The sequence below is a fragment of the Brachionichthys hirsutus genome, unplaced genomic scaffold (assembly GCF_040956055.1).
Source record: "Brachionichthys hirsutus isolate HB-005 unplaced genomic scaffold, CSIRO-AGI_Bhir_v1 contig_300, whole genome shotgun sequence".
NCBI classification, from domain to species: domain Eukaryota; kingdom Metazoa; phylum Chordata; class Actinopteri; order Lophiiformes; family Brachionichthyidae; genus Brachionichthys; species Brachionichthys hirsutus.
Window position 1 is genome coordinate 79678 of NW_027180543.1, and position 14618 is coordinate 94295.

General features: G+C 44.5%; 2 protein-coding genes across 2 annotated transcripts; one reads left to right on the forward strand and one right to left on the reverse strand.

Moving 5' to 3' along the window:
• Positions 1 to 738: 738 nt before the first annotated feature.
• On the reverse strand, positions 739 to 10160 carry LOC137915887 (AMP deaminase 1-like). Its single transcript, XM_068759006.1, has 16 exons — positions 10124 to 10160; positions 8584 to 8592; positions 7637 to 7802; positions 7245 to 7392; positions 5712 to 5877; positions 5417 to 5636; positions 5110 to 5239; positions 4155 to 4349; positions 3641 to 3772; positions 3343 to 3506; positions 3098 to 3224; positions 2662 to 2825; positions 2388 to 2508; positions 1568 to 1741; positions 1301 to 1411; positions 739 to 1146 (listed from the first exon to the last, which is right to left on the reverse strand). The coding sequence occupies exons 1-16, from the start codon at positions 10143 to 10145 to the stop codon at positions 991 to 993; spliced, it is 2205 nt and encodes a 734-aa protein (XP_068615107.1). The 5' UTR covers positions 10146 to 10160; the 3' UTR covers positions 739 to 990.
• Positions 10161 to 13394: 3234 nt separating this feature from the next.
• LOC137915884 (ras association domain-containing protein 8-like) lies at positions 13395 to 14594 on the forward strand (the record flags this gene model as incomplete). Its single annotated transcript, XM_068759004.1, has 2 exons — positions 13395 to 13497; positions 13573 to 14594. Coding segments are annotated over exons 1-2 (1125 nt in total), but the record flags the coding sequence as incomplete, so codon positions are not given.
• Between the last annotated feature and the right edge of the window lie 24 nt (positions 14595 to 14618).

Here is a 14618-nt window from a genome sequence, read left to right on the forward strand (position 1 = left end):
CTGGGGAGCTTGACACCGTGACTGTGAGAAAGTTTGGTCGAAATCCTCCCGAAGACGTCATCACATCAACTCCTGCAGCTGTCATCGATGGATGAATGCTGTTGTCTTCAGGGCGTGCTGGGAAATATCAGTTCTGTTTTACGGGCTGCACCTGCGGGACACCACGCACGCACCTGGATGAGATGTTTTAAGTGTGCAGCTCACTTAAAGGATCCATATGTTGGAGAAGAATCGCAGCATGTTCTGTATTTACTTAGTCATTCGAGCAAAACCACACAGGCCATAAAAACTCTGTGTTGTTCTTTAAATTTCAATCCCATGACTTCTGAATGGAATCCATGCAACTGGCTGAAACATGAAGTCAATCAATAACAAATCTAGTTTTAGGCAGTAATGTCACACACTATCGTTACTGGAAATGGAAGTGATCGCGGAAAAAAACAAAACATTATGCAACACCTCCAATGAATAATGTCATTTCAGTTTGATGACTGATGCTCAATACTTCCCCACTTCATTCTGCTGATGCAGCTAAATAAAAGGATTTCTAAAAGAGACAGCAGCATTTTGAGTGTAAAGTGTAATAGAAAAGAAAAACCAACAATAATAATTATTATAATATATTATTATCTTGAAGTTTCAGGGTTAAATTTATGAGTTAATGTGTAGGCGATGGTGAAACCTGCCAAGTAAATCTGATTTATGTGGCAATGCTACACCGATTAAATTCTGAAATGCTTCATGGGGGGTAACCACCAGGACACTTTTTTTGTTGCCTGTTTTATTTCCTTTCATTCTTACACACGATGTTTCTCCACGGACGACACATGCTGCACCAAAAAGTGAAGGCAAAATGTTTTTTCATCCAAAGGAGGGGGACATAGATGTATCAGAAGGTGTTTCTTGAAGACTCCTTATTATTAACTTACTGTGGAAAAATGTTTTTCCACATCACAAGAGAGATGGGTTTTGATTTTTGTCCGAGAGCGTTTACTCCGACTTCAAGCCTTCCTTGATGAGGTTGAGCTCGTAGCACAAGGTCTCAAAGCGGTATGCCATGCGGATCTGGGCCACGTTGGTCTTGCGGATGTCATTTCCCTCCGGACCCTCCTTCAGGTAGTCCTTACCCAAAAAGTGGATCTTCTCCTGGAATGCAGCAGGATTGAAGCTGTACTTGTTACACAGGATTTGAAATGTAGCTTTTCCATAATAGGCGTAAAACTACAAATACTATATGGTCACCATAAAAACATCAAAAAAAAGTACCGCCACATGTGGAGCGCTACACCTGAATTGTTACCTCATCAGACAGGGCGCTCTGCAGCACACTGTTCTTGGAGATCTCACACATATCGCAGGTGCTGAGCTTAAAGACCTGGGCTGCAATAGCATACTCTTCCATCAGCGGCTCCTGTGGACACAAAGGCCGCGGTTTCGTTTTGTTTTGGGGACGCAGCAACAACCACCAGCTGAAGTGCTTATAGAGCCATTCTGCAGAGGTAACAGTTTGCACATGTAAATTCTGCAGACACCTGCGGTACCCCCCCCCCCCTGTGTGCACTCAGACCTTGGTGTAGTGGAACTGCATGGGGTCGTCGGTGGACAGAGACACCACCAGGCCTTTCTTGTGGAACTCCAGCAGGGGGTTCTTGGCGTATTCCAGGAACAGGCTGTTGTTGCTGAGGGGGGACATGGCGATGGGGAGCTGCGCCAAGAAGTACAGGTACTGCAGCACAGGCGTCTGATGGCGGAGGATAAATGGAGAGGATCTTTGACATAATTTAGAGACTGGTATTTTTTGGTTACGTTTTTTTTGTGTGTGTACGTGTTTGTGTGTGTGCTTTTATAATCAATCAGGTTAAGAGTAGAAAATCATACCTCATTAAAAAAAAAAAAAAAGCAAATTAAAATATTGTCATTAAACCATTTATAGTGCAGCAGTCCAAATTTAAAAAAAAAATGTTTTGTACACCCAAGATAAAGGAAAGATCATTGCCAAATAGCAATCAATACAGTTATGAGCCAGCCCTGAATTTGTCTTAGATCCAGCTTTCAAACATTAGTCCTCAAAAGGACTTTATCGCTTTGAAAATGAAGCCCTTTCATCCCTGAATCAGATTAAGAATACTAAATATCCAGACAGAATATCGTTTAGATAAGAGACTATAGCAAGAAAAAAAAATGTATTTGTTCATTGACTTTAATATTTACATAATAGAGAAGCAAATCTTTTGGTACTACCTGTACTACTTGTACTAGTACACCTACACAGAACCAGGACACATTGGAAAATGGCGTTTGTTGCTTGATTGAGTGTAAACGAATGCTACAGCGTGGAGCTGCTGCGTCCAAGCTGCCATTAACCCCCCCGTGAGGGCAGGACTGACCTTCTTAAGGTTGAGGCCGTGAGAGATGTTGTCAGCGGTCATGAAGGCCGCCAGCAGATGGGTGATGGCTCCGGCCTCCCCACAGTGTGGCCTGAACATGAAGGTGTTCATGCCCCTCTGTCTGGAGAGCCAAAATCAGGAATGCATAGAGAAGAGGAAATGCAATGGCATGTGTTCAGATATTACTATATATATATATACTATTATAAGAACACATAATGTCAAGAATCCTGTAGGGAGAACAACATTTAGCATCGGAAAAAAGACGACTGACCTGCGGAGCTGGTTGAGTACAGCAATGTTGGCATACATGTAGTAGATGTAGTAGGTGTAGGACGGGTTCTTGACAATGTCCCACTCCTCCGGCTTGGGGCTCTTGGTGGAGAACATGTGACCGCTGTGCTTGGACTCGTCGTCCACGCTGTCAAAGCCCGTCACCTACACTCCGGGAGATAAATGGTTAGCCACGCTGGGGACAGGCGTCTCTGCAGGTCGTCCTGGAGTGGGACACTTTTAGACTAATGAAGCTGTGACTAATGAAGCTGTATGTAAGGAAAGAAATACTGCTTATACCAGAGTACAGTTATGAGATCAACTGGGATGCAATCACGTTTCTACATTCCCTAATTCATGGTCAATAAATCCATCCTTAAACCAAGACCAAGGAGCCGGTGCCTTGTTGTGTCTGAGCTGATGATGTGAGCGCTCACATGCTGGAGGAAGATGCTGAGATCAGGGTTGGACTGTGGCTCAATGGTTGCCTGGAACACGGGGAGGAAGACGTTCTCCAACATCTTGCCGAAGTGGGGCACAAAGTCCCTGCCTCTGAAGATGTCACTGAGAGAGAACAAGTTGGTTTAATCGTGAATGAATTGGACTCATCCACTATAAATGGGATGAACCGTTCTCCGTCTGTATATCGCAGCCGGGTCAGGCTGTGAGATTGAAAACATACTAGATCCTGGGCACTTGAATCATCCATTTGAAGTTCGGGGAGAGGACTTTGTGCTTGACAAACCAGCCGGCGAGCTTGGCCCACTCGTCGGGTTTGCAACCATAGATGGACAGACGAGGTTCAGCATACTGGTACCGAGCATCCTCCAGGTCACTGGCTACTTCCTGGTTCACACAAAGCATAATGTTTAGATCATATGATATACTCGATCATCAATAGGGTTGCACACTAGACAACAGGAAACAGTATATCTACTCTACTGCGTTGATGTGTTTTTTTCTATTCTCTTTAAACAGACCTTGATGATTGTGGCAAAATACTCTCCATTGATGCAGTTCTCCGTCTTCATGTACAGGTCGCGCAGCTCACTGGCTCCCACTGGATTGTACTTGGCATTGAATTTATCGAAACGCTGAAAGGTCTGTCTTCCCTTCACAGAGACAACAAAAACGATCATTTGAAGGCAGGCGTTGCTGTGGCAACAAGGCAATGATTTAATGACAGCAGCCGTTGAAAAAGACATGGGGGGGGGGGGGGGGTCTTACGTCTTCATTCAAGGACAGAATAGAATAAGAAAATCAAACATCAAAAGATTTTTCTTTTCATGTCTTCGCCCTACCTGTTGTGTATTTATTATATTGTCTGCAAATACACTCTACAATGGTTAATAGATTATAATAATAAAAAACTTTCATGTAGCCACTTTTTTTATTGTTATTTAATTGTCAACATTGAAAAATCAATCTCAACCTAATAATACTCACTGAATAATAATAATAATAATAATAATAATGAGTAGTAGTACTACGTACAGCGTGCACATCCAGGGAGTCCACAGTGAGGTCATAAGGATGCAGGTGAAGTGACTCGAACAGCTCCTTCAGAGTGACCTCTCTGCCCTTCAGATTGTGGACCACACGATCAGCGTCCACGCGGTAAGACCGCTTGATGAAGCGCAGCAGGTGCTTCTGGTTCATGCAGGCGGCAGCGTGGATGTGCGTGTCCACCTGGAGCCACAGAGAAATGTTGAGAGTGGATCGCCTCGGTTTTGCTCGTGTGTTGTTGTGATAACTCTGCAGTGTCACAAGAGGGAACTAAAGGCACGCGCAAGATGCATGACGGCAAGGAGGGAAAGGGAATGTCTGAATTTGCAGAGGAGCTGCTGTTAGTGATGATTATATTTGACATGATCCTTGAATATGTTTTAAACTGTTTGAGTATAATGGAAAATATTTGTCTGTGGAGGTTCTCAGTCATCCAGGTCGTGGTAAATCACGAAGAGCAAAAAAAGAAGAGTCAACTGGACTTGTTCAAGTTTGATCGAAGACGTTTCACCTTCATCCAAGAGGCTTCTTCAGTTCTGAGAGACTGGTGGAGCAGAAAAGAAGTCTCTCGACTTTGACTTCGACTCTCAGAACTGAAGAAGCCTCTTGGATGAGAGGTGAAACATCGTCAATCAAACAAGTCCCGTTGAGTCTTTTTTGCTCTTTGTGAGTGGAAAATATTGCCATTTTTCAATAGTTTATACTCTTAAGTTTCTGTTTTTATGTGTACAAACAATCATTTAAATATACATGACCTCAATTTCTATCATTTGGAGTACTCACCGTAACATTTGCAGCTCATTCAATGGAATAAAAGTGTGTAGATTTCATTTTATTGTTCATTTTCCTCATCTAAAATCCGGTCCTTGTGGGACTGGCACCTACCGTATTTCATTCTAGAGAGCAGAAATATACGTTTGGGATCAATGCAGTTCGTGGCTACCTTCCTGCAGTTGTAAAAGTCTCTGTGGGGGTTCATCTTCAGCTCCTTCATCTCCTCCATCTCATTCAGCATCTCGTGCACGTTAAACTTGGACATGAGGAACTTCAGGCGGCGGTGAGTGTAAGTCTTTCTGCACAATATGAGACACACTTAGCGTTTGAGGCGATGCACATCCACCTGCCACAGAACACTGGTGACGAGTGTTTTAACTTATAGCCATATAATATGTAAATCATAGATGGATTGTTGCTTTGAAGCATCCCGTTATTCTATATTGTGAAGCTTTCTAGCGTTCCAAAGGACTCACGTTGGGCCCTGTGCAATGAGCGCGATGAGGAAGTTCATGTCATCGATGAAAGTGTCGTAGTCGGGGCAGGGCAAGTCCTTGGGCTGATGTTTGTCGGCAGCTGCAGCGTTGTTGTACACATAGATGACACCATCCTTCATACGAGCAACGTAGCCCAGATCCTTTGGCAAGCTCTTGGCATCAAAGGGATCCTCCCCAGGCTTTGGCGGCGGCGTGAAGACTGACGGAAAGGTACGACATGTAATAATGCAGAAATCCTCTTGAGCCTTAACTCTGCCATCTTTTTTTTCCTGACCTGGCTGCACCTGATCCTCGGGTTTGAAGGTCTCTCCCTCAATGTCGCACAGGTACTGGGAGGCCGTCCGCGGGAAGCGCTGGAAGGCCAGCCTCATGTACTTCTCCCTGATGGTCAAGGCCCGGTACAGCCCCTTACAGGACAGCTCAAAGTCATCCATAGTCACCTGATAAACGGTTACAGGAGGCGTGACACATGTTACTGGCATTTGCAAAAGTACCCCTTCAATAAATGTAACAGTAATATTACCTTTAACTACTTTTAATTTGAAGGTATTGTTTTGAAAATCCAACATGCGTGATGGCTTTGATCCAAAGTTTGAGCGGTGATGATAATAATAATAATATAAAATCGTGATCCCCAGCCTACGGTACACGATTGTGTTAAATTCCACAAACATAACAATAATCAACCGAGATACTGGGGAACAAATTATGAAGCTCCATTTACTGCAACGTTAACAAAAATTTCAAAGTGATCCTGAATCCAACATCTCTTCTGGATCATCGGCAAAATACAATCATCTATTCCTGGTAACATTCCCAACATTTCCTGAAAATGACATCAAGATCCTGTCTGTTAGCAACATAACTTTGAGTTATGTTGCTAACAGACAGGCAGACAAACAGATTTAAACGCTGGCAATTGCAAAAACATAACCTCCTTGGCGGAGAGAAGGACACAGAGGGCTGTTTGTGAAGCAGGACAAATCCTCGGAGGCTGGGCTTCAAGAGTTGGGATTTTAAATGCTTAAAAATCTCATTTTAAAATGTACAGTTTCATTCATGTAATTAAACACAACGGAAATTCATCGTTAAAAACGAGACTCTTTGAGTAAGCTCAGAGAAATGCCAGTCGGCAAAGTGTTTCTTTCTCTGTAAATGTCAAACACACAGTCATGAAACCCAAGCGCCCCCGCTGCTCTCGGATCAACTCCATTCATGGGATGGTGGAAGGCCGCTGATTCATGGACTCGTGTCAGTAAAGGGGAGAGTCAGCCCCTCCTGTATCAGCCAAGTGTGACATAAGAAACGTTGTCTGGAAGCTTCCCAGAGACCAAGGAATAATCATTAGCCCAAGGAAAAAGTGTTTCTTCTTGTGCTCAAGATATTTGAGAAAACCTTTTGAAATATACAGGTTGTCTAAAATATTTTTTATAGCATATCGCCATTATACTTAATATTATTTATTTGGGGCATGAAATATTTTATTCTACAAATTTCAAATGAAAAGGTCTGGGGGATAGTAATTGTTTAATGTTCCAAAGATATTTCAAATGTTCGGTGTTCACATCAAGTCGGTAGTGGAGTTCCTAATACCTGAAAGAGATTTAAAAATATATTAATACTAAGCTAAGCTAATGTAGTGCTACTGCTTCCTTTCCATTGGTTGGAACTTGGTTACAAGAATGACAAGCCCTTAGCTTTTGGCAAGAATGCTAATAAGCCTATTTCCTTGAAGTCAATTTACGTCTCATCTCTTGTAAGGTTACACACACACATTTTAGGCACATATTCAAATACTGAACTGTACCCCGGAGGCGTAGTCTCCGATGATGGCCACTCTCTGGAAGTCTGGCACTTCCAGGTAGTTGGGTGTGTCCACATCCACTGACACTACCGGGGCAACCGTTGCAGCGGTGACAGGCACAGCTAATTTGCAGCTTCGCTGATGCCTCTTGCTGTGGATGAGGACAAGTGAGTTTTAATAGGTGGATTCATCCACTGTCAAATGTTTGTGTTTGTTCTGAAGGCCAGCCGAATGTCACCAAACATGAATACCGGCAGAATACTCTAAATTTGCTCTGTTCAGCCAGGGAGTCATTAAAATAGTATCAAAAATCTATTATATAAAACCTTGAAATTCTTCTTGTACTGTGGTATTGTAAATGAGGTGAAATTCTGATGCTTGACTTTCCGTCTTACCGCTTCTCCACATTGTCCTCGGTGTGCAGATGCTGGGCCATCTCACTGTGGACGATGGGGCAGTCTTCAGCCACGTCAAACATGGAGATTTCATCGCGCATGTGCTCGCTTTTAGTCTCAGATGCAAAGACCTCCTCCGCAAAGGCTCGCATCTTGTCATCGGTCTCTGTCGGGCACAGCGAAGGCATGTTCCTGCTATTACGAGAATTGCAAAACGCTCCCGTCACGTCACACGCTGCTTTAGGACGATGTCTGCGAGGCCAGGCACAAACAGAACGCTTTCTAATACAAGCTGCACGGACGATGAAAATTCACAATGAACGGCTGGTGCACATGGCAGCCGACATCTATGACATAGAAAGGGCACATAGCTTACCGAACCTGACGTGTACAGACTCCAGCGCATGCGTTGCATACATGACCAAAGATTGACTTAGTCTCTACATGTCTGCAACACTGACCTCCGCTCTGGGCTGCAAACACAAAGGTCCATGCATACAGAGGAACTAGAGTGATGAAGCAGTGACAGACAGTCGGCTCGACTCAGATGGATGCATGAGCTTATAGCAAATCATTTAACTCTAGACCCAAGTTTCCATATCGTCGTTATCTTTTTTTGTATTATTTGTATATTTGGGAATTTATAATAGCTTAATATGTGCAGACGACTCTACTTGGGCACATATATATAAGATGCTTTATAGACGAATGTGTATATATTTAAAAGATTACAAGAAAAGAGGATTGAGGTCCGAGATGACTGGAGCCACGTACCAAAAAGGGCACTGGAGGTTGGTTCATAATGAACACGCTGGCAACAAGCAGCTCTAGGAAAGACTGCGTTTGCTACATGCACTTTCCACCAAAGTGTTCAGCTCTAAGGTAACAATTCTAATTTAGCACATGTTGCTGACGTTTTGGTTCTACCTCTCGCACGCTATACTTACTCTCTTGACCTGATCATAGAAAGTAGCACCACCCAGGGCAAAACCGAGAAGAGAGAATGTTAGAAAAGTATGAATTAGAAACAGGAAGGAGAGATGCAAACCTTTACTGCGCTTTAATATGTCAAAATGCATCATATAACCGCCACAGTGAGGAATACAGGACAGTTAATCATTAACCCGTTAAAGCAGTATAGAACATTGATTAGAAATACATACAATAGAATGGATATCAGAAATGAAATGAGATACTGCTCACATGCTGAGTGTGGATGAAGGATGACACATGACTGTTGTGGTGATTGAGATATAGTATTTGGATACAACAACTGGAAGAATGCTTTCTATCTGGAAAATGAGCCATAAGATGGTACCCAATCCTCCCCCCCCAAAAAAAATGTCCCATTAGGAAAACCTACCACTTTCACTTTCAGTTTAAAGACGCTCTGTTTGTCAAGCATCTCACAAAAATGCACTGCAAAGAACTGCATTCAAATGTACTCGTTTTTCATGGTGTGACTTCACATCCGACGAGAAATTGTGATTCACACCGTCCTCGAGACGCCAGCGTCTCAGCTCCACACGTCCTCTGCTGAGTAAGGGCAAGGTCTCGCTGCAGGGTGAAGCGGTCCAGGCTCAAAACGAATAAGTGTGGTTGGTATACTGAAGCATAAATTCAATTCAGTTCCGCTTCCATTGTACAGGAAACCTCGTGCTAATCTCCCAGAGTGACTAAATCCCTCAGGTGTTCGTTTTCCTGATTTAGGTAAACTGGCCCTTTAATATAAGGCACAGCTCCCCCACAGCTTCCTCTGGCAGGCTTGTGATCAGAATATTAAAAGTTCAAACACACATACCGGTAATCTTCTCCAGCACTGCTCAATCAATTCAACCTATTTATCAATATGCTATTTATCTTCATTGTGCAACTTCCTTCTCTGCCAGTCGCCCCCGTTGCCCGGAGGAGGCCAGGCTATAATTAGCGACCATGACGAGAGCATTTAAAATAGTAGTAATGATAGAGCAGCTTCAAACCAAAGCAATGGTCTACTGCCACGTCTCTCTGGAGCGTTGAGACAATTCGGGATCTGCTGATTAAAGTAGTATTTAGTAGTTCAAACAAATCACAAAGTGGAGTTTAGGAAAACAGGTGTTTTCTTTTTAAAGCGGTGTTAGAATAGAGATGGACGTTTTATTCTTCATTAAAGCTGCCGGTATCTGCACTGTCAAACGTAAAGGATTATATTCCTTCAGCAGCTGTTGATGTTTCACACTGAATGCAGGGGGTGTGAAAGTTTGGGTTTTTCTTTGCTTCCATTCCTTTTCATGTATCTCAAAAAGCAGACAAGAGGGAGGAATTTTGGCAGCAATATCAAGTATGTTTTCTTTTTTTCCCCACAGAAATTCAATTTCTTTTTTGCTTTTATTGTTGAGACCTTTCATTTCATCTTTATTTTAAGGTGTCGGTGTCAAAATGTTAGACGATTCCTTTCTATAGGTGAGGGTGCACGTTCAAGCCAGCAAGCATTCTGCCCACACTCACCTGGTACTAAGACTTTAGGCATGGTGACAATCTTCCAGTGAAACGTTCCCTGAGGGATGGTAGCGGGTGGTCAGGTTCTGGACCCCTGTGGCAGTGCAGTGTGGAGCCTCTGAACTAGGTCTGTGCAATATTAAGCCCCCCCCCCCCCCCCCCCAGCTTCAAGTGCAACCAGAACCTGCAAGTGCCTTCATGGGACACGCCTAGAAGTAAACAGGGAAGTCATATGCGTACGAATCTATTTTAAGTTGTCTGTGCAAGTACACAACGCTCACTGACAGGCACGGCATGACGGAAGAAGAGCTGGGTATACGGTATGTGCATATTATGTAACGCACCAATACCTGCCCAGGGTACCATGCACATCGGAGGCTGTTTAGATGGGAGTGTGTGCTGCTCAGAGAACGAATGAATGAACGAACACTTGCAGCGGCTGCAGTGAGGCAGGAGCTGAGCCAAAAGACAAAGCCCTCGATTTACCGGTCAATCTACGTTCCTACTCTCACCTCTGGTCACGAGCTTTGGGTCAGGACCGAAAGGACTAGAACCTGGATACAAGCGGTAGAAATGAGTTTCCTCCACGGGGTGGCTGGGCGCACAGACAGGGTGAGGAGCTCAGAGTTTAGCCTCCACATGGAGAGGAGTCAGCTGACGTGGCTGGGGCATCTATTTCGGATGCCCCCTGCATGGTGGGGGGGGGGGGGCTCCGGGCACGGCCAGCCGGGAGGAGGCCTCGGAGAAGACCTAGGACACGCTGGAGAGACTATGTCTCTCAGCTGTCCTGGGAATGTCTCGGGATCCACCCGGAAGAGCTGGAGGAGGTGACTGGGGACAGGGAAGTCTGGAAATCCCTGCTGAGACTGTTCCCTCCGCGACCCGGCCCCGGATAAGCGGTGGAAGTTGGATGGACGGATAGATGTTGAACCCAAATCCGTGAAGATTATTTGAAGGTTTGCTTCTAATTGCTTTTAATCATCATCACCGTCTTGCCAAGCATTCCGTCAGCTTCGTCATTCTGTTTTCCACGTCTTCTGTTTTGCTTTGTCACTCTTCAGTCGTCTTATTTCAGATTTCTTTCTCTCAGCCTTGTAACTGCTGTCCTGGCGCGGATCTGCACCGCCTGCATCTCAAGGTCAATTCTGATCTGACGTCTCTTCTTGCCTGGATTGATCCCATGTGGAACTATTCATAAAAATGTGCTTCAAAAGCTGGGGAAATCATCATGAGGATCCACCTGGGGCTGAGGGCAGTGGAGAGAGCCAATGCACTCATTGTCCATTCACTTGCCCTCATGTGGAGCAATCAATAATATTATTGATTAATTGAATGAACCAAAGTGCTACGTGTATGGAAACCTATAACATGACTACAAACCAATAACAACAAACGCATAGCGGGCATATAGTCTGTAACACAATATTAACTATATGATCAATAGCCAATGAGTGAATCATCCATTATTCATGAGGGACATTCTAGTTCCATAACCGTGCGTCTCCTACGTTCATCCTAGGATGACCCTAAATGTCACCCTTCCTCTTTTGGTGCAACGAGATAAAGAGATAAGGTCAGAGATGGGCAGTTGGTTGGGCCGGTCGCAGAAACTGAACTCTGGACTTAAGAGGTCAAGAGGGGGCAGGGAGTCCGAGTTTACTCCTGTTACTTCATCATCTGTCAACAGGTGCTCCTCTGGCTGCCTTCTGGTCTGGGGTTTGTCTGACTGTGGAAGGTTTCCCCTTTCCTAAACATGAAACTCATGAACACCAAAGCTGTAAATAAGTTGCACCTATATTCACATATTTCCTATAAAGAAACAGATCAAGTCAGTGCGATATAAAAATGTTATCTTTGGTTTTGCGTATTACTGGTGTCAGGTTCACTGAGGGGCGTGTCGGCCCCGTGAGGAATGAGCCTGTGCTCGATCATTACGGATAACTGGTGCACACGGGTGCCATGTTTACATGTTTTGGTCTGTAATCGCCCTTCCTGTTAGAAAGATTAAGACCCAGATGAAAAGACAGTTGGGGGGGGGGGGGGGGATGCACATTCTGAGCATTGATTCCAGACGCAACATATTTTGTAAAACTTAAAGAACAAGAGTTGTGACTTGATGTTTAATGTAAATAAAAAAAAATATGAATTCCCTTCACAGTGGAACGCAGGATTATATCCATCCATCTTCCTTCTTCCTCTTTTCCGGTCACGGGAGTTGCTGGAGCCCATCCCAGTTTGCGCATGGCGAGAAGCGGGGTACACCCCGAATGCGTCGCCAGCACATCGCGGGGCCATACAAGGTACAATTCAAGATAAATATTGTTACATCTGGGTTTTATATGTAACACACCCTCATGTTTCTAAAAGAGACGTTTTCACAGTGGAATTTTTTCTTGATGTGCTACTACTCTCAGAGTATTGCCGAGGTGCCCTTGAGCAAGGCATGAATGTTATTCTTAAAGTGTTGGACTATCTGAGTACAGCTCTTCTCTCTTCCCATCGATGCTTGTGACTGGATGATCCTTTGACAGGCGCTCTCTCCAGAGTAAATCCTGATCCTTTCACCCGTAGCCATTGAATCTCTTTACTTGAGTGAGCCAAGCATATTTGAGTTTCTGATTTTTGTTGGTTTTGCCAACATCTCTGACATGTTTTATAAAATTCATAATAAACACATATATAAGTAAAAAATAAAAAAAATCACTGAGGTGGTCGAGGCACATCTTATGTCGTCTTTATGGTTAATTTTAATGTAATGAACGGATTGTTTTACAGAGCATCTCCATCTCTTTTGAAATTAGGATTGTATTTCTCACCACTTTATTCATGAAACTGCTACAATTCCTCATTTCTATTTTTTTTGCATTGCATAGTTCCAACAGAAAACCTTTTTTTTATTTTGTCATGTGGCAGGCGAAAAGGAAACGTTATCAGTCGGGTGGGTACCAGAGTCCTCCAGGAATTTTAATTGACCTTAATCGTTCCAATGTTCCTCCCAACCATGAGAACATTCACCCAGAGCAGATCTGCATTCCGTACTGCTGACACGACACCCAGGTAGGTCCTGATATTATGGCATGGATTTTTATTTTCAAGCATTATGTTGGTTTTTCCAGTGTTATGAGGGTCACAGTCGCTGAACACATCTTTAATCTTTCCCCATGTGAATTTTGATGTTGTTCAGATAGCGCCTATACAACCCTCCCAAACAGATGAGTGAAGTCATCAGTGCGTGACTGAGGGAAGTCGCATGCTCCTTTGAAATCACTGCTTGGGTAGAATGGAGGTGAAGGTGAATGTGGATGGGATCCCTCGTGTGGTTTGTGGAGTAACCGAGGAAACAACATGCCAGGAAGTGGTTGTCGCTCTGGCCCAAGCACTGGGTATGTCTGTGGGATGCATGATTAATGTTCTGATACAGCGACCGCGTTTATAGCCACCCTCATCTTTCTCCTTAGGGCAACCCGGACGCTACACATTAAGGGAGACATTCAAAGACTTTGAGCGATGGATGACACCCAATGAACGCCTTCTGGAGACTCTCAAGAAGTACGGAGAGCGGTCCAGGGAGGTCACGCTCACACTCCTACACAATGGACCAACAGCCTGGGAGGAAATGAGCAGGACGAAGGTAGGCAGATACCAACCCTGCCCGCCGCTGAGAAGGAAAGACGCAGGTGGCAGGGTGCGGCGAGGCAGCTGCTCACTGACTTTGCATCGGCGGAGCATGCCACCGTTGTCCTCTTTAAGACAAGAAGCCGAGCAGCAAAGCGAGGACTTGAAAAGGCCTAAGCGAAAGTCTCTAACGCTCATGGAGGAGGCTTGGGAATGGCTGGAGAGTCTGGGGAAAGGCAAGGTCTACAGTACCGCCACTGGAAAGGAAAGCAATAAGAGGACTGATGGAAAGAATCGCTTTTCTTGGGATTTCTCTCTCACTGCTGATTCGAGCCAAAGTAGTAAAAGCAAAGTCAGAGGTGAGAGAAGTTTAAACTCAGACTTGGATCACCAAACATCTTGCTGTATGGGGAGTCAGACCAGGGCGAAAGTAAGCAAACATGCCAAGAAAGGTCAGGAGGCTAAATGTCACGGTCTGCCCACTTCAAGCTGTGCAACAACTGAGGAGGAAAAAAGGAGTGCAAGAGAAACGGTAACGCGTCAGCTGAGTTGTTTGCAGGACTTGCAGGTCAAGATGGCTCAACTAGACAATCAGATATCTGAGCACGAGGAAAAACAGAGGGCCAGGGACGCCGAGCAGGAGGCTCAGCAGAGAGCGACTGAGGAGGAGATGGAGCAGATCAAATTTTGGGAGAACGAATTGAAGGCAGAGGACGTTTATGAGAAAGATTTGCAGTACCAGTTCCTTGAGATGAAGGCTAAAGCAGCAGAGTGCAAACCCAAGCTGGAGGAGTACAAGCGCAAAATTCAGGGTCTGGATTTCTTTGCAGCTCATGTTGCTGAAGATTCAAAAGCTGCCATGCATGCAACAGCCCGGAGTTCCGTTATT